General features: G+C 39.4%; 1 protein-coding gene across 7 annotated transcripts in view; it reads left to right on the forward strand.

Moving 5' to 3' along the window:
- Window positions 1-21,715, forward strand: part of LOC138741337 (eyes absent homolog 3-like) — a 67,162-nt gene that overhangs the window by 37,427 nt on the left and 8,020 nt on the right. For all 7 annotated transcript variants that reach the window (XM_069895228.1, XM_069895227.1, XM_069895229.1 and 4 more), the window contains 9 exons: window positions 2,098-2,220; window positions 3,096-3,175; window positions 3,275-3,455; window positions 5,501-5,640; window positions 8,639-8,722; window positions 14,158-14,247; window positions 15,505-15,563; window positions 21,105-21,265; window positions 21,373-21,487. In XM_069895228.1, the coding sequence (XP_069751329.1) occupies window positions 2,098-2,220; window positions 3,096-3,175; window positions 3,275-3,455; window positions 5,501-5,640; window positions 8,639-8,722; window positions 14,158-14,247; window positions 15,505-15,563; window positions 21,105-21,265; window positions 21,373-21,487 (1,033 nt within the window). The remainder of the gene's footprint in view (window positions 1-2,097; window positions 2,221-3,095; window positions 3,176-3,274; window positions 3,456-5,500; window positions 5,641-8,638; window positions 8,723-14,157; window positions 14,248-15,504; window positions 15,564-21,104; window positions 21,266-21,372; window positions 21,488-21,715) is intronic.

Genomic DNA, 21,715 nt, shown 5'->3' on the forward strand with positions numbered 1-21,715 from the left:
TAAATAGAAACCTTTGTAGTAAAGATTCATTAAATGACTAGTTGCTAGTCCAAGGAAATCCTGTACATCAAAATTGTTCTACTGCTTACGAACCTCAATGAATATGTCAAACACTATTTCTCTTTAATGAATCTGTTGACTCAGCACCTGTTACTGTTTTGCAGGTGCCCTTTTAGGACTTGGTACTGTAACAGATTCTATCATTTTCTCTACACTAGTCTATAGTTCCTGTCCGCAAACAGTTCCCTGCTCTTGCTCTCACTTTTCCCCCACCATGTGCTTCCTCCCAAATAGTGGGGTTACATTTGCCGGCTCTCACATCTGTGAGAACCAGACTAGAATCTTTATAATCTTGAAAGATGGTAAATAGCACATGAATCTCTCTCACTTTCTTCAAAAACCTATGATTCATGTCAACAATAAACTTTTCTTTGGCTCCTGGGCATTGCACAATGTACATGTGCACCAAAATTCTTAGTTTATTTACAAGCACCTGTTTGGCTGCACTATGTCAGCAAACTAATTGAATACATACTTGTATAAATCCTTGTACAAAAAAAGTGACTTTCAATAGTGCAGATGGTCTTTTTGTGTGGTCTGAGTAGTCCACGAGTAGTGTACCAAGGGAAAGTTCAAGAACCTGATAGCTGTGTTAAAGAAAAAGAGAAAAAGCTCTTGAACCTAAAGGTGCTGATTTTCAGACTTCTGTACCTTCTGCTCGAAGGTAGCAGTGAGAAGAAGTCGTGTCCGGGATGGTGGGGCTGAAGGATGTTTTGTGGACAGAATGGGAATGTTGTTTTCTTGAAGCAGAAAGGCAAAGAGGAGCATGGATTGAGACATTTAAATTTGTAATGCTTTAGATATACAAATAAAGCTAGAGGGCAACGATTTGGTGCATTTGGCAAGAGAACATGAGCTACGTCAACAATTTTTCAATTCATTAGGTTAGGATTTGGAATTGAGTAAATGCATGAAAGACCATTTAAAAGAGAAAAATTGCAGGTTGAAATGGAACTAAGGTACTTGTTGGGTCAAATGGCATCAAAGGATCTGAAACCATGGATGCTGCCTAGCCTGCTGAGTCCCTCTAGCTTCTCGTTATTTTCTCAAGATTCCACCATCTGTAATTCTTGTGGGTATTTTGATGTTCAAAAGATCTGGCACAGCCATAGTGGTCTTCCATATTTTACTATCCATGATTTTAAATTCAGAAATGGATGATTACTTGGATGTGACAAATGAAAACCTTAGAAAGGTGTGATTTTGTTCATTTTTAAACCTAAATTATTTATTCAACCAAATGACTGTGGATTAATCATTCACAATTTAGTTACAGGCACAATAGATTGTTCTCCAAGGTTAACAACTAAGGAACCTGTTGTTCCAGTAATATTGTGAGTTCAGCAATATAAATGCTATGTAGCCTTTTCACAACCATTTTCACTGTAGGGTTTGCCTCAAACCAACCAAATAGTCCAGGACTCTAGTCATATCCAATTCTGTCTTCTCCACCATGTGAGGGCTTCCTCCTCCCCCACCCTCCCCCCCACTCATTTGTACACATTTTTAACTGTAACCTGGCTATTGCGATGAAGACAGGAGAAGTGTCTTTTCATATTCAAATCAAGTTCAAGTTAGTGAGGAACTGAGTTGTTCAGTCATTATTCTGCATATTGCTTATTGGCCCAGAGAAAGAAGTTCATGTCCAGTTAGTCAGGCTTGGGTTTAGGTAATGAAAGGCTTGTACATTAACTGGTTAATTATCCAGTTCATCTTCATTGCCATCTCCTCTTCATGGTACTTCCCCATAGGTGCCACAAACAAGTATTGCACATTGGACTCTTCTAAAACTAGGATATATGCAATATCCATCTTCAGTTGACTGAACTGTTACAACTTTTAAAATACAAGTTTTTAAAAGAAATAGTATGTAATCAAAGATGAAAATCTGAAATTGTGCTGGTAATGTTTTAAAACTTCTTAATATAGATTAGGTCTCAAATATTTATGCCAACATATTTTCCTACTTTTGCTAAGATAAGCTTATGAAATGTGAAAGCGTTCAATTCATATTTGGATTAATCATTTTAATCTTAGATGCATTGTGGCCTGGTGTGAAAACAGAAGATGGATCACACAGTCACCCTGGATACCTCAGTTACAGTACAGGATTTAGCTCAGACCAAACCAGTCCAGCATATTATTCATATCCTGTTCAAGGTAAAACTATAAGGTTGACCCTGTTATTAATTGTATTTCCATACCTCTACTGTAATGAACATTTGGTGTGGGTCCCACTGACCTGTACCCAGTCCATAGCTCATATATCCCTCCCATCCATGTACCTGTCCAAATTCTTTTTAAATGTTAAAATTGAGATCGCATTCATCACTTCAACTGGGAACTCATTCCACACTCCCACCACTCTGTGTGAAGGTTTCCCCTTATGTTCCCCTAAAATTTTCCCATGTCACCCTTAAACCATGTCCTCTGGTTTGCATCTCAACCAGAGATACTTTTATCCTGTATTTGTCAAATTACTTGTACAGTAAACACAATGAGTTTAAAGCTAGCAGGAACTAGAACCTGGTATGTTTCTGCATGTATTTTTTCCAGATTGTCAAAACCAGCCAAAGCTAGCTCCATCAGCAAACCCACCTGTGTTTCTAACCCAGATGTTCCCAAGCCCAACTACGTCGCGTCCAGACCCACAATTGAACCAAATGCCAAACCATCAGGATTTTTGAAAAATTAGATATTGTAACATCAAAGTTTCACAGTAATGATTTTAACATCTATGTATGCAACAAAATACCATACACAGAAATACTCTGAAGTAAAAATCTAGCAAGCTCAGGATATTGGTGGTTATTAATACCTCCACATTCCTTCAATTCACTACATCATGCAGCTTAGCAGCTAAATACAATTCCCAGTTCACCAATTAATTTGAAAAGGACTCTGGGAACTGGCACCTGCCAAGTGGAAGGGAACACAGTAGATACCCTCTGGAGATCCAGATGACAGTTCAAATTGAAAGCATATTATCTGGATTTTACTGTTCCATGCTATATATATTTGTGATTTTTTTTTAGGTGCAGGATACACAAGAACTGGTATTTATTCTGCCGGAGCTGTTGTTGCCAATGTTGCAGCTCCCAGTAGTTCTAATCAGGTACATGTTTTATTTTTGTTTTATTAATTTTATTAATTTATTTTGAAACCACTTTTGTTTTAAATAAAATTTGTTCCTCTTCATTTTTACTTTGTATAGGAGTATCATTCCTATACATCCCTTGGACAAAGCCAATATGTGCCATATTTTCCCAGCTCAAATTATGGATCAACCTTGACTCCAAACCCTCTACCTGCCAGCAGTACAATAACTGTTACCTACCAGCCACAAAAAGCAGAAGCTGAGGTTTCTACTTCCAAGGATCCGGGTTTTCAAACAGGTAATGTTGTAACACAGTTATTTGCTCTCTCCGTATCAGTGATAGGGATCTCCTAGTGGTCAATCACTTCAATTCTGTGCCCCACTCCCACGCTCACATGTCTGTCCATTGTCTCACTTACTATCCCACCAAAACATTTGAACAACACTTGATCTTCCATTAAAAACGCAATGCTAGGAGAAGAGAAGAAAAGAATGGACTCAGTAGAATTTCTGGTGTATTTTTGTTGAATGACAACATTGTCTAACTGAATTAATGCAACCTAGATTGTATAACTAAAATGGATGAGAGGGGGGGGGGGATGGGGGGGTGGCTTGGGAGGAGGGAGGGGGGAGGGAGAAAAAGTCACTGTAAATGTGTGGAAAAGAAAAAGTGTATATCATGGCTATTGTGATTTATGGTGTGAAAAATAAAAAATTTAAATTAAAAAAAAAAAAAAAAACGCAATGCTAGAGAAAGACAGCAGGTTGATCACTGTATTTTAAAGATTAAGATATATATTTCGACGTTGAGCCATTCATTCATCAAGGTGTGGAAAAATGTTGGCAGGCATCAGATTTTGTTGGTTATGTATCCTTGCTACATAAAGTACACTGTTTGACCAGCTGAGTTTCCCCAGCACTGTTTTTACTGTTAGCATTTCCATAATTGTTTTGCAGCTATCTTAGTTGATTTATCATGTGTTTACTTCATAAACTTGTTAGCAAGGATTTTAACTTTTAATTTATTGAGGATTAGAAAGGCGACATGGGATTCTTGTTGATCCTTAAACGAATCATGAATTAATTAAGGTAAATAAAATAATAGCCATTATTCTTCCAAGATGGTGCTTAATTTACAGTAAAATTAGTCCTCACCATTGCATTTGAAGGGTTTGTGCCCGTGGTACAGCTGTTGAATATAATTTCCCAGAATGACTGGCTTAATTATAAATGCTTTTGTTGTGGCCTTGCCAGGATCCTGAGTTGGTTGGTTATTGATAATTATTCACATTTTAGAATGTTGGCAAATGGCAGTGATACTGTGAGGTCTGATGGGAGTCTCCTTAAAATAGGTGTCTGTTAGCTACCTAAATGCAGGTGGTCACCTGACTGTCTTATGCTTTTACTAATGTTTATGGTTGTTTGGTTTCTTTACTTTTTCTCCATTTACTAAGCACATATTTGCCAGAAAGCTACCTGTCCCATTTCACCCTTGCCAGATCCTCTGATGCCATTACATATTGGACTTTTTCCAATTCATAACTTCAACCCAAGGATCAGACTTCTCCTTTTCCATAATTATCTTCGAACTAATGGCATTACGATCAATGGATCCAAAGTGTTCTCTTATGTACACTTCCATCACCTGCTCTATCTTATTCCCTAAAAGATCTGATATTGCACTCTTTAGTTGGGACCGCTATACAGTAAAATCCCTGTTCAGGCAACCAGAAAAAAATAGCAGAAAATAAATAGGTTAGAAAATGCTTAAAATTGGGACCCTGAGTGGTCAGTTCGCCAATCGCACACACACAATCTCGAGCACCCGGAAAATTCATTTATCCGGCCTCTACTAATCCCATAGGTGCCAGATACTAGAATTTTACTATATATTGATTAAGGAAACTTTCCTGAACATATTTGACAATCTAACTCATCCAGCCCTTTTTCAGTATGGGAGTCCCAGTCAATATGTGGAAAGTTTAAAATCACCTACTATCGCAACTTTGTTTCATGCAACTAACCGTCTGCTATCTCTCTACAACCTTATTCCTCCAATTTCTGCTGAGTATTGAGCAGTCTACAATATCTCATTAATGTGGCCTTCCCTTTCTCATTCCACCCATGTGGCCTCAGTAGATGAGCCCTCAGGCCTGTCCTGTTTCACCACTGAGTAAAAATGATTTTGAAAAAGCTAGAGAGTTTTAAGAACCAGCAATTATGCAGCAAATTTTGAAATGCAGCAACATAAAATATAAAATTTTTGGACTTTGAAGAAATTGGATTTGTTAAAATTATGTAATGAATTTCAAAAATATTAGCTTCATTTTCATTCTTGTTCAGGAGTTTCTGTTGCTGGGCAAACTCTGTCAACCACAGTAATAAAAGAGCTTAAAGAGCAATCTCAAAAAAATCCAAGTGGAAAATCTAAAGGAAAAGGAAAGAAGAGCTGTTCATCACCACCACCTGACAATGAACTGGAGGTACATTTAGGTTTCACCATCTTTTATGTAGAAATGAGGCTGGGAGGTGTCCAGGAATGGAAATATAATTGTTTTGGGAGATTGATTTTTTTTTTAAAGTTAAAAAGCACTTGTATAGAAATTGTTAATTAAAATTCAGGAGTTATCTTGTAGGTTCCACATAATACTCTTCTCTATGAAGTACGAGGGCTGCAGGTTCCTGTTGCAATTGAGTGCCGGAATCAATGTCAAGAGATATCACATGGCAGCTGAAGGCCTGAAATCATTTCCGAGTTAAAGCAAGCTGCTTTTGCTTTTTTTGTTATCTATTGCTAAATGGAAGTTAGTTATTGTTTTTTGGCTTGCAGAACATTATTAAGTGTTAGTATTTTTCAAACTAGTGAAAAGATTTGCAAGAAAATATCCTTTTTTTTTATATACACAGAAATATCTTGCAAATGATCATTGCCTGGTTTCATTGAGTTGTTTGAAGCATGTTGCCCAGGACTATTCTTGTTTCACCTTTAGCCAGTGCAATTCGAACATATTTAACAGTTTCTTTCAATATTTCTTAAATACCATATTAAAAGCTATAAGAACAAGTAAACTGCCTGGCTCTTTCATCGAGCCAACATTGTACTGAATGATCTCCAAGAATTTGACACAGTGCATAATTTTGGTTTGTTTAGTACTTTATCCATTTGACCAAAGAATGGATAGTTCTGTGGGGGGAAAAAAGTTTCACCTCTGACAATTTTCTGTTTGGTTCAGTTAAACAATAACAAAGCATGCTAATAACACCTGTACCAACAAGTTGATTGCTTCAGTCACTCCTTGATTCAAGGAAGGAGTTTACAAAGTTGTCCTTGCTTTGTACCTTGCTGCCTATGTATTCAGTGACTGGCCTCATGCTGCCTATGTATTAGTGAGGCCACACACAGATTGGGCAACTGCTTTGTTGAACACCTGTACTCTGCCTTGTGTGCCACCTGGAACTCCTGAGCACCAGCCATTTTAATTCTTATCCCCATTCCCATATATTGTTCTAACCTTATCCACCGGTGGGGTGACACCAAACACACAATTAATTGATCAGCCTACAAGCCAAAGGCAAGATCCCTGAAGTTTCCAATTTCAGGTAACCCCATCCTGTGCTAGTGTTTCCTTTTTCATTATAAAGGATCCCATCATCCTGGTCACCATCTCTTTTTACTGCATCCTTCAGACAGAAGGTTCAGAAGCCTGAAATCCAGCATCTCCAACTTCCAGAACAGTTTTTTTTCCAACAGCTAACAAGCTCTTGACTCTCGTCATACTCATAAGGTTCATAACCATATTCGTATTCATAACTATAACCATAAACTAGTCTGGAACCACCAAAAGATATATCTGCACTATTTTTTTTCTTGCATTAACAGATGCTGTGACTATCTATCCTTTTATATTTATTTTTCGATCTTGGCATATTGTGATAATTTAATGTATACTCATGTACTTGCATGACTGCAACAAGTAAAAAATTCTGGTGCTTCTGTACAGTATACTTGTGTATATAACTGTAAACTATCATTATTCCGTTCCTTGTCTTCACTGATCTACTTTGCCCTCCCTCTTTGTTGTCCCATTCTACCTCTCCTAATTCCATCTGCCCCATATCCCATTACCTTTGGGTCTCTCCCCAGTCCTCAGCCGCCCTTCACTTTTATGCTTGTTTCTCACCTTGAATAGGGACTCAAGTCAAATCATTGACTCTATTTCTCTCCATGACCCACCGAGTCCAAACAGATTCTCACTATCTATTCAAGATACCAGAATTTGCAGTTTCTTGCATCTCCACTGAGATTGTATTACCCATTTCTCTGAGGAAGGAGAAATCCTCTGCTGCTCCAAAATGACAGGATACCTGCCACATTCGGAACCACTTGCTTTAGTTCTCACCACCTCCCCGCCCCCCCCCCCCCACCCACCACCAATGCAACTTCCTGCTGGGAGTCAGGCTTCCACGGTTAAGTCATGACCCAGCAGTGCATTGAGGCTTTGGCAGCTGGTGAACCTCTGTCCCAATGATTGATCGTCTGTCAAAATTATCAATGGGGCTATTAAATGTTTATGAATGACTGACATTTTTTAAACATTAGGGACTTTTTAAAAAAAAAAAGTAATTTGTTTATATTACACTTATGAAGCATGTCTACACTAAAATGAATGAAAATTATTGCAACTAGGTTAAATCACCAAAAGTAAAACTCTTAGAAAAGAGTAGCGGCTGTTTCTCCTACTCATTTTCATGGAAGGGGAGGGGGGGATTCTATGCTTTATGTTAACCCACCATGGGGACAGTAAACTGATTTCCACAGAGGGCCCTGTGGAAAGTTGTGTGGAACAAATCAGCACAAGGACAGCTGCAGGTAACAGGGGCTAGATGAAATATGCTGCTGCCAACTTCAGATTCTGGACTCCTACGTGGATATCTGGGTTTGTTCCATTATTAATGCTTAGGTGGAAGAATTGCCCCAGTGTAGATATTTCTTGCCGTGCCTTCTATTGCAAGAGCTGCTTCCTTCAATAGGACATGAACCAGCTTTTGTAAGCGTGATATAAAATTGTTAGAAATAAAAACGCTGAATAATAGCCGCACGGTTAGCACAACACTATTACAGCACCAGCGACCCGGGTTCAAATCTGGTGCTATCTGTTCTGCCCATGTCTGCATAGGTTTCCTCCGGATGCTCAGTTTCTTCCCACCCCCTCCAAAGCATACAGGGTTATAGGTTAATTTGGGTGTAATTGAGTGGCACAGGTGTAAATGGCAGGAATCGACTGAATAAAAATTTAATAATAAAAAATTTAGTTTAAAATTTTAAAATCTTTAATGGAACTGCAGTCTTCACTATGAGGGAATTATTGAAGATCTATGCAGAGGTGGATATTTCACTGGCAGCTTTAGAAGATTTGAGCTGGCAACTTGTCCCAGATGCACATAGAAAAATAATGTTTTTTTATTTGCATTCCATTGCAGCGTATATTTGTTTGGGATTTGGATGAAACCATCATCATCTTTCATTCACTGCTTACTGGGTCGTTTGCACAAAAATTTGGAAAGGTAGGAAATTACTAAACAACATAATGTAAAGCTGGTTGGCAAGTTAATTTTAAAAATGTATAGTTAATTCATTTTGACAAGGTAATTATACTTTTGGGTTTGAGAAATTTAGTAGTAAATAGTATTAGAATTTTTTTAAGAGGAAACCACTTTCTATTCCAAAATAGAAATAAACAGTTGTATTACAGGAATTGGAAGTAATTGATGTTAGCCCTCTTTTTAATTAATAAAAACAGCCCAACTGGTGAATAACGGAAGAGCCGTAGCTTATAGAGATGCATCAGTTTACATCACCAAGTACTTTTCCATATTGGCCTCTTCTCATGACGGTCTCTAAAAACGTTTTAATATGTTTTTCTAAATCTGCAGTGACACTGAATTATGATGAAATAAATGTCCTCACATTTAGTCTTCATTGTTAAATAATGCAAACGTGAATAGTAACTAACACTAAGACTAAAACTGTAGATACTGGACATGTGAGATAGGAAAAAAAATGCTGGAAATACTCAAGTTGGGCCACAAGTATGGAGAAAGAAACAGCTAATGTTTCAGATCGATAACATTGGACAACAAAGATTTTTGCTTCCTGAACACTTCTGGGTGTATTATTTTATTTTATGTACATATTTTATTATCGCTGCTGATCACGAAAATCACCTTAAAATTTTCCTATCACATCCCATTTTTTTTATTTCCTGTCATATTTTAAGTCTACTAGTACTTTGCCCACAAAGCAAGTTGTTTTGGTCAGTCTGAGCACTTAGTGCAGGTGCTATCAAATGATGTCTTGGGCCTGGGCATGCTTCAACTGGATAGATGCAGACAGGCTACAAAAGCAGCTCAGATATAGAGATGCTGTACATTACATTGATGTAGATTGAACGTACTGTATGTTAATGCACATATTCTTCAGGCCATAGCATAGTGAGTGTACGTAACAATAGCATTTATTGCCTTCAGGAAGATTTAATGCAGCAGAAATGTTTCACCATTGTTTCAACAGCTGCTATACGTTCTGTTGTAGTGGCTCACTGGAGGCTTAATCGAACCAGCTCAGGAGGTTCTGAGTAACGTCATTTAGAATGCGCAGGGTTTTAAAAAGCTGCATGTGACTGTTTGAGTAAACTACTTTTTATTGAACTTCGACTCAACTACGTCTGATCATTTTCTCGTTCTTCATTTTGCACTGCAACACAGTTGGCTACATTGATAACCCCGACAGATTTTGGACCCAACATGGACAACATGTGGTTTCATTCAAACCACCTGTCTTTTTGACCACTCAACCTGAAGTTTAGTTTGGGCAGTCTGAAGCCCATTTCCACATTCACAACATACAAGTGGAGTACTATCATGTGACCCACCAGCTCTCGGCAAGTACAAAGTCCTAAAAACCCTCCAGATTTACATTCTCTCTCGACTCGAGTGAACTGCACGGCTCCTCCATATCGATGGTCTGGGGGACTGCATCCCTTCGGAGTTATTGAATGACATGTTGGCACTGGCAGACAGCCATAGGTCTTGCTTGCTCTTTGAGCAGTTTTTAGAGCATATACAAGAAGACGTCTGCATCATGTTGGCTGACGAGAAATTTTTTTAAATCCTCGAACAGTGGCTGTCCTAGCAGACATTCTGTGGCGCACGAAACAGCAAGGCCCACAGAAATTAGTGCTGCGTTCCACCCAAAGGCCCAGGCTATGGCGGCTGGCCACCCTTAGAGCATACTCTACTTCTGGGATGAACTCTCCCAGCACAAATTTCTAATTGATACGGGTTCGGAAGTTAGTGTCCTTCCTCATTTGGGCTTTGACACCCATACCAGGACCATGGGTTCGGGGCTCACTCTGGTGTATAACAGTTCAATTCGTATGTACGGCACACTGACTATACCCCTGAAATTCGGTGACAATCAGTTCACATGGAAGTTCATTCTTGCTGCTTTGTCCCAGCCATTGCTGGGTGCCAACTTTCTCAGAGCCCACTCATTGATGGTGGACTTAAAAGGGTGCCAGTTGCTGAACACCATAACGTTCCAGACTTTCCGCCTTGGAAAAGCCAAACTACCCGCCCATACCTAGACGCTGTGGAGTACCTGAATAATGAATTCACCAAAATTCTTGCTGAGTTTCCGGACATTGTCACTCCCCAGTTCTCCACTGCCACAACCAAACATGGCGTTGCACACCACATCCTCACCCAAGGACATCCTCTACATGTCTGAGCTGGATGCCTGCCCCCCTGACAAGTTGGAGCTTGTAAAACGAGTGTTCCACAAAATAGAGGAACTTGGAATTATATGAATTATGGTCTGATGGCCCATAGCCCATGGGTATGGAAGGCTGGAGACTTTGGAGAGATTACAGGCATCTCAATGATGTTACCACTGCAGCCTGCTACCCCGTGCCCCATATACAGGACTTTACAGCAATTTTCACGGGCCCAGGACATTTTCTAAAATTGTCGGTGCGTGGGTACCATCAAATACCTGTAAACCCGGAGGATGTGCCCAAGACCGCCATCATTACACCATCTGTATGGCATGGACTCAAAAAGCAGGTCACGTACTGAGCAAAGATGTTCTTGGACTGCCAATCTGCAAAGGCGCATGAAGGCGCTGCTTCAGCTTCACAACCACCCCAGCGCAGTTTCTACCACGTGTAGGCCGGAGGTAGTTCTTATGACAGACTCATCAACCAGTTCATGTAGCAAAGCTTTTATTTTTGCCTGGATATCTCGATTATGGCCCACAGTTTACCTCCACACTCTGAGACATTTTGTCGCGACTGCTTGGAATGCAGCTCCGCCACACAACAGCCTACCACCTGCAGAAGAATGGCCAGGTGGAGCAGTGAAGGTTGCACTGATGGCCCGCCTCCAGGGATCTGATTGGGCAGATGAGCTGCCCTGGATCCTCCTGGGAATAAGAACGGCACCCAAGGAGAATCTCAATTCATTATCAGCAGAGTTGGTTCATGGAGCCCTGCTCATTGTACTTGGGGAGTTTGTGCCCATAACACACAGACAGGAGGTGCCACTGACTGAATTCTTAGGCAGACTGCAGGAGAGGATTGGAAAATTGGTTCCAGTTCCCACATCAAGGCACGTACGACACCACCCCTCATTCCCAAACGAACTCCTGGACTGTGAGAATTTGCTTGTGTGTAGAGGTGCACGCGGACCACCCTTACAGAGGCCGTATCAGGGCCCCTTCAGAGTGCTACGAAACAATCGTACAACTTGTGTACTGGATATTGGGGGTATCCAGAGACATTTACAAAGCCCTCTCATCTAGCCCTTGCTATGACCCCGGGTGCAAAGGCACAGACACATGTGTATGTTGACATTAGCCCTCTATCGCTGGTTCTGGGGTGGGGGGGCATGTAGTGGCTTAATCGAACCAGCTCGAGAAGTTCCAAGTGACATCATGAACGTACAAGGTTTTAGAAACCTGTGTGTAGCTGTTTGAGTAAAAGACTTTGACTCAACTACATCTGATCATTTCTCATTCTTCATTTCGCACTGCAACACAGTTGCTACACTGTTACTTTTGTGGTGAGGTTCATAGACACAGTATGACTGCACTTTGAGCTCTATGAGGTCTACTTTGGTAGACAAACCCTGGGCTCCTCACGTTTGTTCTGTAACATGTGCAGTCAGCATCATTATGTCATAAACATACTAAATTCAATAAAAGTTAATGTTGCTCCAACTTCCTGTGTGATAATGCAAATCTGAAATTATCTTTGTGTTCAGCTTGAATTTGTCTATCTTAATTCCATTTTTTCTCTGGAAGCAGCCCTTTTAAAAAGTTTGTTGTCCAATGTAATCTTTCATCAGAACTATACATCAAAAATTATTATAAAATAAAAAACTTGTCAGGCTGGAAATATTGACAGAAAGAGAAGCCCATGTTTGGGGTTGGAGACCCTTCAGTAGAACTGGAAGAGGGAAAACCAGTTTAGTTTGCAGAGAAGATGGAGGAGGGATTGCCGATAGGAAAAGAGAATGGGGTAAAGCTATGAGGATGAGATGTGGAGGTCATCAGGCTTATGTGTTAATGGGGGCAGTTGGAGAAAATGAAAAAGGCTGTTAAATGAGGGATATTAGAACCATAGAATATTACTGCACAGATACAGGCTCCTTTGGCCCTTCTAGTCCCATTGACCTGTACTGAGTCCATAGCCCTCCATACCTCTCCCATCTATATACCTGTCAAAATTCTTCTTAAATGTTAAAATAGAGCCCGTATTCACCACTTCAGCTGACAGCTCGTTCCACGCTCCCACCACTCTATATGAATAAGTTCCCCCTAAACTTTCCCTTTCCCTCTTAACCCATGTCCTCTGATTTGTATCTCACGTACCCTCATGTTGGAGGAGAGTGCAAAGTAACTTAAAAGTTTCAGATGGGTGTCAGATGTGCCCAGCAAGTTATCTGTACTAACCGAGAGGGAGAAACTGAGTCAACGTCAGAGGGATGACTTGCAGAAGTGGAGTTTTGAGATGGAGAAACAGAGTTGCCTAAAGTAATAAAATTTGATATTGAGCCTGGACAAAAATAAGATGCTGTTCTTTAAGCTTGTGTTGGATCTCATTACAATACTGGAGGCCACAGACAGGTCAGAGTAAAAGTGGCAAGCAAAGGGAGTTCTGAGACACTTCTACAGATGAGAAAAATTACTCCAGAGAGATTCCCCTTTTCATCTGTTTTTCCCATCCCCACCCTCTCTACAACTTAATGCCAACTTTATTTCCCCCTTACCAAGTTTTGATGAAGGGTCATTGATCTAAAATGTTAACTGTTTCCCTTTCCACATCTGCTATTTCCAACATATTTTATGATATTTGGCACAAGTAAATATTTAATAACTAAAAGACTAGTTACTGTGCCATTTTTTATATGTCCAGATGGGCGATTAAAGATGAACTCATCAGTTTAAATCTGGTCAAAATTAATTTACATAACATTATTGGATGAACCAAGATTGTAGACCGTAACTGATAGCTTTACTTTTTCACTGGTTCTGGCATATACTGTAACATGCCATAATCTTGCAGGATGTATCTTATTAGCAGTGTGTTTTCCAGTAAGTTGGTGCTACTATTCAATGTGTCGTTTTCTTTTAATGTTGCTCTTGAATTCTTCCTTTAATTCCTGAAGCATTGACTTGCTTTGAATGAGACAACTGGCACACTGAGATTATCATTTTCCATACATAAATCTATCTCCAATAGTGTGGCATTTTTTCCAGCACTCACATTGTGAGAAAGCCTATCCTTGTAAAATATGAAAGTTGAATTTTTGTTTTCTGACTTAGTTCAATCATTTAATTAGAGTCCACAGCTATAGGAACTAACATTGTTCTGGTTGTGATTAATGTCGATTAAAACTTGAACCCAATTTGTATAATTATATCATTGGTTAATTTATAGGACCCTGCATCAGCTTTGACGTTAGGATTGCAGATGGAGGAAATGATCTTTGATCTTGCTGACACTCATTTATTCTTCAATGATTTAGAGGTAATGAATACTGGGTAGCTGCATAATATTAGTGTGACAAAAATATAGTAAAACCCCTGCTATCCAGCACCTTGGGGGATTGGTTGATGCTGGATAAGTGAATTTTCCGGTTGCTTGAGATTGTGTGATACGTGATTGGCAAACTGACTGCTGGGGCATCAATTTTAAACCAGTTTTTTCCTATTACCACAATTTTTTTTGCCAGTTGCTTGAATTCCAGTTAACATACTGTACTTGTGTTCAAGTGTCTTTATTTAAACTTTGAGGTTGTGTGTGCCTTGCTGTACTAACCCTTTTGCAATTGGACTGGTTGACAAAAGATTTCAATTATGTTCTAGTACGAAAGAGTAAAATAATTGTAATTTATTTTGTACTACACCTTCAGTCAGAACTCAAGGTTAACTGCCATAATTGCCAGTTCTAATGCCTATCTTCAGGTTGTTTGGATGGCAAGAAAAGCTACGTACCTGTCTCTTAACTTTACCTGAACATTGGATCATTCCCCCAGAGTTCCTCAGACAAGTGATAACTCCCAACCGGCCACAAGTAGCTGAAGCAGCTCTAGCTGGAGGTATATCTGTTGCTTTCCTAGTTCTTCCAGTCACCAGTCTATTATCAGCTTCCCTTTTGCAGCTTTTGATACTGCGGTGAAATTTGAGGGTGGGGCCGGCTATTTGCCTTTCACTCAATGCTCAGGGACTCGCTGAGAATTTGGGTCCCACCACTTGTCATGAAATTATACTCACACTGGAAGAAATGGTATGCTCCCAACAAGTGACTTGTAGAGTTAGGCAGCTTGCTAGCCATAGTTATGTAAATATTATTTCAGGACCTCAAGCGCAGAGCTAAGGAACGTTAGACTTTAGTCACCACAAACTTAATGCATTCTTACGACTTGTAGAGAAGTAGTTCTGGTCTTGAAGTATTAATATTTAGCAATGCTATGTCTTTAAATTCGCTACCAATCTTAAAATTCATATTGTAGCCATTTAGTTTGTTTTATTCTGTTTCTACACTGCTGTTTTGTGCTTCAAGAGCAAACCTGAATCTACTTTTATACCTGCATCCAAACATCATATTTGAGGAAGCACATTATATGTAAAAGAAAAGTCTAATCATTGAACATAGTTCATGGTTTGTCAATAATAATTGTATAGATCTCACGTGACAGGTTTCCTTTCTACAAGGCTTCTTGTATAATGTGGAAATTAGGCACCTTAATTTGGAAACTCTTTTTTTGTCTTGCTTATTCACTAGGAGTGTGACCAAGTTCATGTGGAGGATGTCGCAGCTGATGATAATGGACAAGATTTAACGTAATACCTTTAAACTTTTGCATTTCAGTTTAAAGTCTTGTGCTTGCTTATTTCCACACAGTTGCAAGAAAAATATAAAATTGATAGCTGAGTCTGGTTTTACATATTTTAAATATTTTTCAATTCTGAAGTACCCAACATGAGAATAGTAAAAGGTAAGACTTGGCTTTAATTCAGTTAAGCTCAAAAGGATAATACTTTGTTTGTAATTTTTTAAATATTAAAATTGATGAAAAAAAAAGCAAATAAGACCAGTTAAATGCTGCAAATGCAGTTTAAACTCTAAGAACTGCAATCAGACATCTTTTACAAAACTCAAGGTATTTGAATTAAAAAATATGGAGCCTTTTTGGAAATTGACCAGACGTCAGCATTCTTTTATTTAATTATTTAAACTCTTGTGAAGGAAAGAACGCATTTCTTAATATCCTTCTGTTTTGTTAAGTTTTAAATCAATTATACATTGATAATTGAATTAGTAGTTGTTAAGCTTTCTATTGGAAGGAATCCAAGATGAATAATTTGTATGGTTCTTGGTGCAGTTCTTTAAATACCAAAAGCTCTTGTTATCTGTGAGGCCTAAGGGCATGGAATTCTATGAATAATAAAATTCATGTCCTAATACCTTTCTTTCACACAGCAAATTAAAATGAATGACCCCTTGCTGTATCTATCTACATCAGACCTCTGCAGGATTTATCATTGTGAATGGTGGTTGTGAAGGGAAGTAATCTAACTAGGTGTTTTTATGTTGGGCCTCTGCTTCAAACCCAGCTCCATCTGCGGAGACAAATCTGAACTTAACTTTTTATAGAACAGCCCTAAAAAACTACTCATGCACCGCTTTTATGACGAGCAGTGCTTTGTAGCATCCTCCAGAGCCAATGTAGGCAATTGATGCTGTGGCACCGCCCTCAAAATGACAGCATAAATCCGTGGCAAGCAATGGCTGTCTTTGTCACCCATAATCCCCCATGCAGCTGGAAAAGTATCAGTGGCAGAAGTGTCTGGATTTATTGAACATGTGCTCAGAGACAGCCAAGTTAAAGGAAAGTTTACAGCGGAGAGGTGGGCAGCGTAGGGAAAGCCCTAACCACCTCATTTTATTTTCAATTGGATCCTGATATTTATATCAATTCCATTTTTTTTTAAAAAATGTCTGGGAACAGGTTTTGATTTTCGCACTGTTGGAAATTAATGTGGCTATTTATGGTGTTGGGTCTAGTATTTGCACCTTAATTTTTTATACAAAACTGCAATTGAATCATCTTTAGATTTACCTCCATGTTCACACCTCAAGACAGCAAATCTAATCAGCCATTCTTCCTTGTATTTTCCGCTCAAGTGTAATGTCATTGCCATTTTCATGAATTCTGCAAATATATCTTACAATTAGTGATGATTTAAAGTAATTTGATTTTCACTTTGTATCAATTCCACGCATAATGTTTGCTGTAGGTCAATGAAGACGCTGTTTACATCCGGTACCGCACGGATGGCAGTCTCTTCAATCTGAGGCGCCTGCAAGCTCACACCAAGACACAAGAGAAACTTGTCCGTGAACTACTCTTTGCAGACGATGCCGCTTTAGTTGCCCATTCAGAGCCAGCTCTTCAGCGCTTGACGTCCTGTTTTGCGGAAACTGCCAAAATGTTTGGCCTGGAAGTCAGCCTGAAGAAAACTGAGGTCCTCCATCAGCCAGCTCCCCACCATGACTACCAGCCCCCCCACATCTCCATCGGGCACACAAAACTCAAAACGGTCAACCAGTTTACCTATCTCGGCTGCACCATTTCATCAGATGCAAGGATCGACAACGAGATAGACAACAGACTCGCCAAGGCAAATAGCGCCTTTGGAAGACTACACAAAAGAGTCTGGAAAAACAACCAACTGAAAAACCTCACAAAGATAAGCGTATACAGAGCCGTTGTCATACCCACACTGTTTGGCTCCGAAGCATGGGTCCTCTACCGGCATCACCTATGGCTCCTAGAACGCTTCCACCAGCGTTGTCTCCACTCCATCCTCAACATTCATTGGAGCGACTTATCTCCAACATCGAAGTACTCGAGATGGCAGAGGCCGACAGCATCGAATCCAAGCTGCTGAAGATCCAACTGCGCTGGGTAGGTCACGTCTCCAGAATGGAGGACCATCGCCTTCCCAATATCGTGTTATATGGCGAGCTCTCCACTGACCACCAAGACAGAGGTGCACCAAAGAAGAGGTACAAGGACTGCCTAAAGAAATCTCTTGGTGCCTGCCACATTGACCACCGCCAGTGGGCTGATATCGCCTCAAACCCTGCATCTTGGCGCCTCACAGTTCGGCGGGCAGCAACCTCCTTTGAAGAAGACCGCAGAGCCCACCTCACTGACAAAAGACAAAGGAGGAAAAACCCAACCCCAACCCACCAATTTTCCCTTGCATCCGTGTCTGCCTGTCCTGCATTGGACTTGTCAGCCACAAATGAGCCTGCAGCTGACGTGGACATACCCCTCCATAAATCTTCGTCCGCAAAGCCAAGCCAAAGAAAAGGTCACAGTGCAGGGTGTGGTGTTGATCATCCCATGCATAATCCTTGCAGTTTAGTGCTTGTTATTTTAAAGTGCCATTCTTGGCTGGTTATCCCGCCTGTTTATTGATATTAGAATTCCACTTTATTTACATTAATGTGAGACGGGGACCTACAAAAAAACTGCAGTCTGCGTGGAGCTGTGATATGCGGGGAATGACGGGCGAGTGACTTGCACCAATTTCAGGCATCACCACATTTCTTCATGCCAGACTTTCCCAGATTCTGAACAGATTGGATTTATTCACACTGCTGCAAAAGTTGGGAGACTTTTTTTTCCAAATTTTTCTTAAAATATTTTTTTTAAAACAAAATACAATCAAATAACAAGAATTTTTTAGATACATAAAGAAAAAAAACCCTCCCAACCCCTCACCCAGCTGCCTTAAGGGGAGCCAAATACAAACAAAACAAAATATAAAATATATAAAATATTTCAAAGTATTTTCAAATTCTTATAGTCCACATAAGACCACATATGAACAAAGAAGGAATAATTATCATGCAAATTGCATGTAATTTTTTCTAACGGAATACAAGCTCTTAATTCATTATGCCATCGTATTATATTAATCTCCACATTACTTTTCCAAGTACTAGCTATACATTTTCATGCTACAGATAACGCTAAACGTACAAATGCAATTTGAAATTTATCTAACCCCAATCCCTTCAAGGAAACCATATAGCCTAACAAAAAAATTGATGGGAGACTCTTGATCAAGACCTGCTTCCCATTGCTCAGATTTTAAATCATTGGATTTATTAGCAAAATTTCTATTTATTAACAGCCAGCTAAATTTGGTGTAATTCAGGTTATAGATTTATTAAAATGTTCCAAGACACTCACAACATGTGAAACAACAATGTGCTGAAATTATTTTAAAAAACCCCAAGTTTTAAATTCAATTTGCAACATTGAATGAAGAAAGTTGGGCTTTTTGTACCATTGTGGATAGCAAAATTAAAGGTTTGATTTAGTCTTGACCTTTCCGCAAGACACCTCAGATTCTCCAGACCATGTGTAGATTATGAGGAAATGGTTTAATTTCCCTGCAATGCAGCAAGGGAGGAACGCATCTGGAAAAGAAAATAATTGTCACGGTCCTGGAAATCTGACATAAAAACGCCCGGACAAACAGGATCTGTGGAGAGATAAACAGTTCCAATATTGATTGTGCATGTGTATAATTATTCAATGAGACAACAACCTTGAAATAAAAGTCTAATCCACTCAAAACTTGAAAAGATACAAAACATGCACAATAAACAAAAGCAGTCGAGAACTATGCTAAAATCTAGTTCAAAGAAGCCCCAATGTGGTTTAAAGTGACTTACAGCAATGAACAGAACAGTGAAGCAAAATAGCAGCGTAATCTTCGCGGGAGTAAAAATTGGTTTAGATAGATGCTGCTTTGAATGGGTCTGTGGATTTCCATCAGTCTTACTAGATTTATTTTACTTCTATTTTACTTTGAAGAAGTAGGTGGCTGTCAAAAAACAGTTTACATTTTATTGAACCCAAGTCGTTACATAGGATTATCAAATTGAATCCATTTAAACACTGGAGGTTTAGAACATTTATTTCTTGGGCTGCGGGCTGATGGCGTCAACGCTGCGTCCTCAGCCAGCCCCTAACCAGCTGCTTGCAGCAGCTGTACATTTATGAAGCACAGTGGAGCGCTCCACTCCACTGCCTGGTCTATCCCCTGGAAGGATCAAAGTTGGAGTCTTGGAGCTGTTCCCAGAGCATTTATGAAGGTAGGGGCCTGGTCGTAGGGCAGAGAATCTCCGCCTTTATAGTCGCATCTTTTTATTCTATAAAAGGGCCTGCTGAGATTCTCTCCTGTCTCCATAGGAACTTTCATTCCAATCTCCAAATCAGACGCGCTTCAAACTCAATAGACCATCGTGCACATGTGACAAGTTACCACTGCTTTTAACTCTTGGAGCTGTACTATTATTTTGTGCAAAGCTTGATGAATCTGGGAGATTTACATGTGTTGGATCTGTCACTCACCTCCATTCTGCTTCCAGTAAATGTAGTTAGATCCATTTTACTTGGAGTGAGGCTTTTTTTTCTGAGAGGCCTCCAACAATAGTGCCATAATCATGCAAAGTACATTGGAAAAGTTTCTGGAGGACTCTCCAGTGTTTAGTAATATTCCCAGTGATGGAGAGCTTGGAAGTAAGTACATGGAACATTAGGACTGAGGAGTGAATTAGGACAGTCAATTTTTACAGAATTTCATCTCCAAAGATGAAATTAACTGGTGAAACAAATTATGGAGAATTGGGTCTAATTTAATTTTAAGTATTTTTTTTTGTGTTTTTGACAAACCTTTGGACTTTTACATGGCATATTGGAATAGATACAGCAGGAGCACAGGAAGAAGGTGCTTGTTTTTTTTCCTAATGAAGTGAGGGAGGAATCTCATGAGGTGAGAGAGTTGGGAAATTTTAGAATATTCCTCCAAATATGTCATAAGTTGATTGAATTAATCTAAAATGGTGCATTCTTCACTCAAGGATGCCAATATTATAGAATCCTATCCCTAATAGTTCACTTTAAATTGAAGTACTCTCCATTCAATAACATCAATGAGAAAGAAATCATAGTCAGTGTTTCAGGCCCAAACTTTTTATTGAGACCTTCTTTTTCTCCCACTGATGCTGCTTAACTCAAGCAGGTTGTCCTTGGCTTCAGATTCCAGCATCTGCAGTGTCCTCTGTCTCTTACGGAGGGAGGTTCAGTTGTTGTACTCATGTAGAACAAGATCTACAGAGTTCCGTCCAGGTAGTAAGGGAATCGAGAAAACAGAGTTGAATCATCTATCGTGAATGATGCAGCAGTCAGGTTTACTCCTGTATCTATTTTTTTACTCAAAGCCAATTTAAGGCAAAAGTTTTTTTATTTAACATTTGAATAATAGGAGCTGTTCTTTAACTTTTTTTTGTTTCAGTAACTATGACTTTGCTACTGATGGTTTTCATGGATCAGTGCCTGGCTCAAGCCATTCCTCAGGAGGTATTGGTCAGGGAGGTGTTGATTGGATGAGAAAGCTGGCCTTTCGATATCGACAAGTTAAAAAAATTTACAACACTTACAGTACAAATGTTGGAGGTAAATTATTCACATTTGCAAATGATTTTTTGCAGTCTTGTTGGATGCAGCAATTACTGGTACAGGAGGTAAAAAGCCGGTACAAAAGCTTTATTTTTCTCCAACAGAGCTCCTCAAACCACCTAAGAGGGATTCATTACGACAATTAAAAGCAGATGTAGAGGTATTGACGGACTCCTGGCTAGCAACTGCGTTGAAATCATTAATGCTAATTCAATCAAGGTACCTTATGAAAATATAATTTTAAAGTATCGTTGGATTATAATAAATTGGGTTATTTTTATCATTATGCTGCCCTCTACATCTATTCAGACCCTTTTGTAGCATTGAAATAAGGTTGGAATTGCACAACACACATACAGACCCTTCAGCTTACTGTGTCTTTATTGGCATCCATTTAAACTAAACCCACACTATCCTATTTTATTTACCCACATTCCCATCAATCAA

Source organism: Narcine bancroftii, chromosome 8 (assembly GCF_036971445.1).
Source record: "Narcine bancroftii isolate sNarBan1 chromosome 8, sNarBan1.hap1, whole genome shotgun sequence".
Taxonomy (NCBI): Eukaryota; Metazoa; Chordata; class Chondrichthyes; order Torpediniformes; family Narcinidae; genus Narcine; species Narcine bancroftii.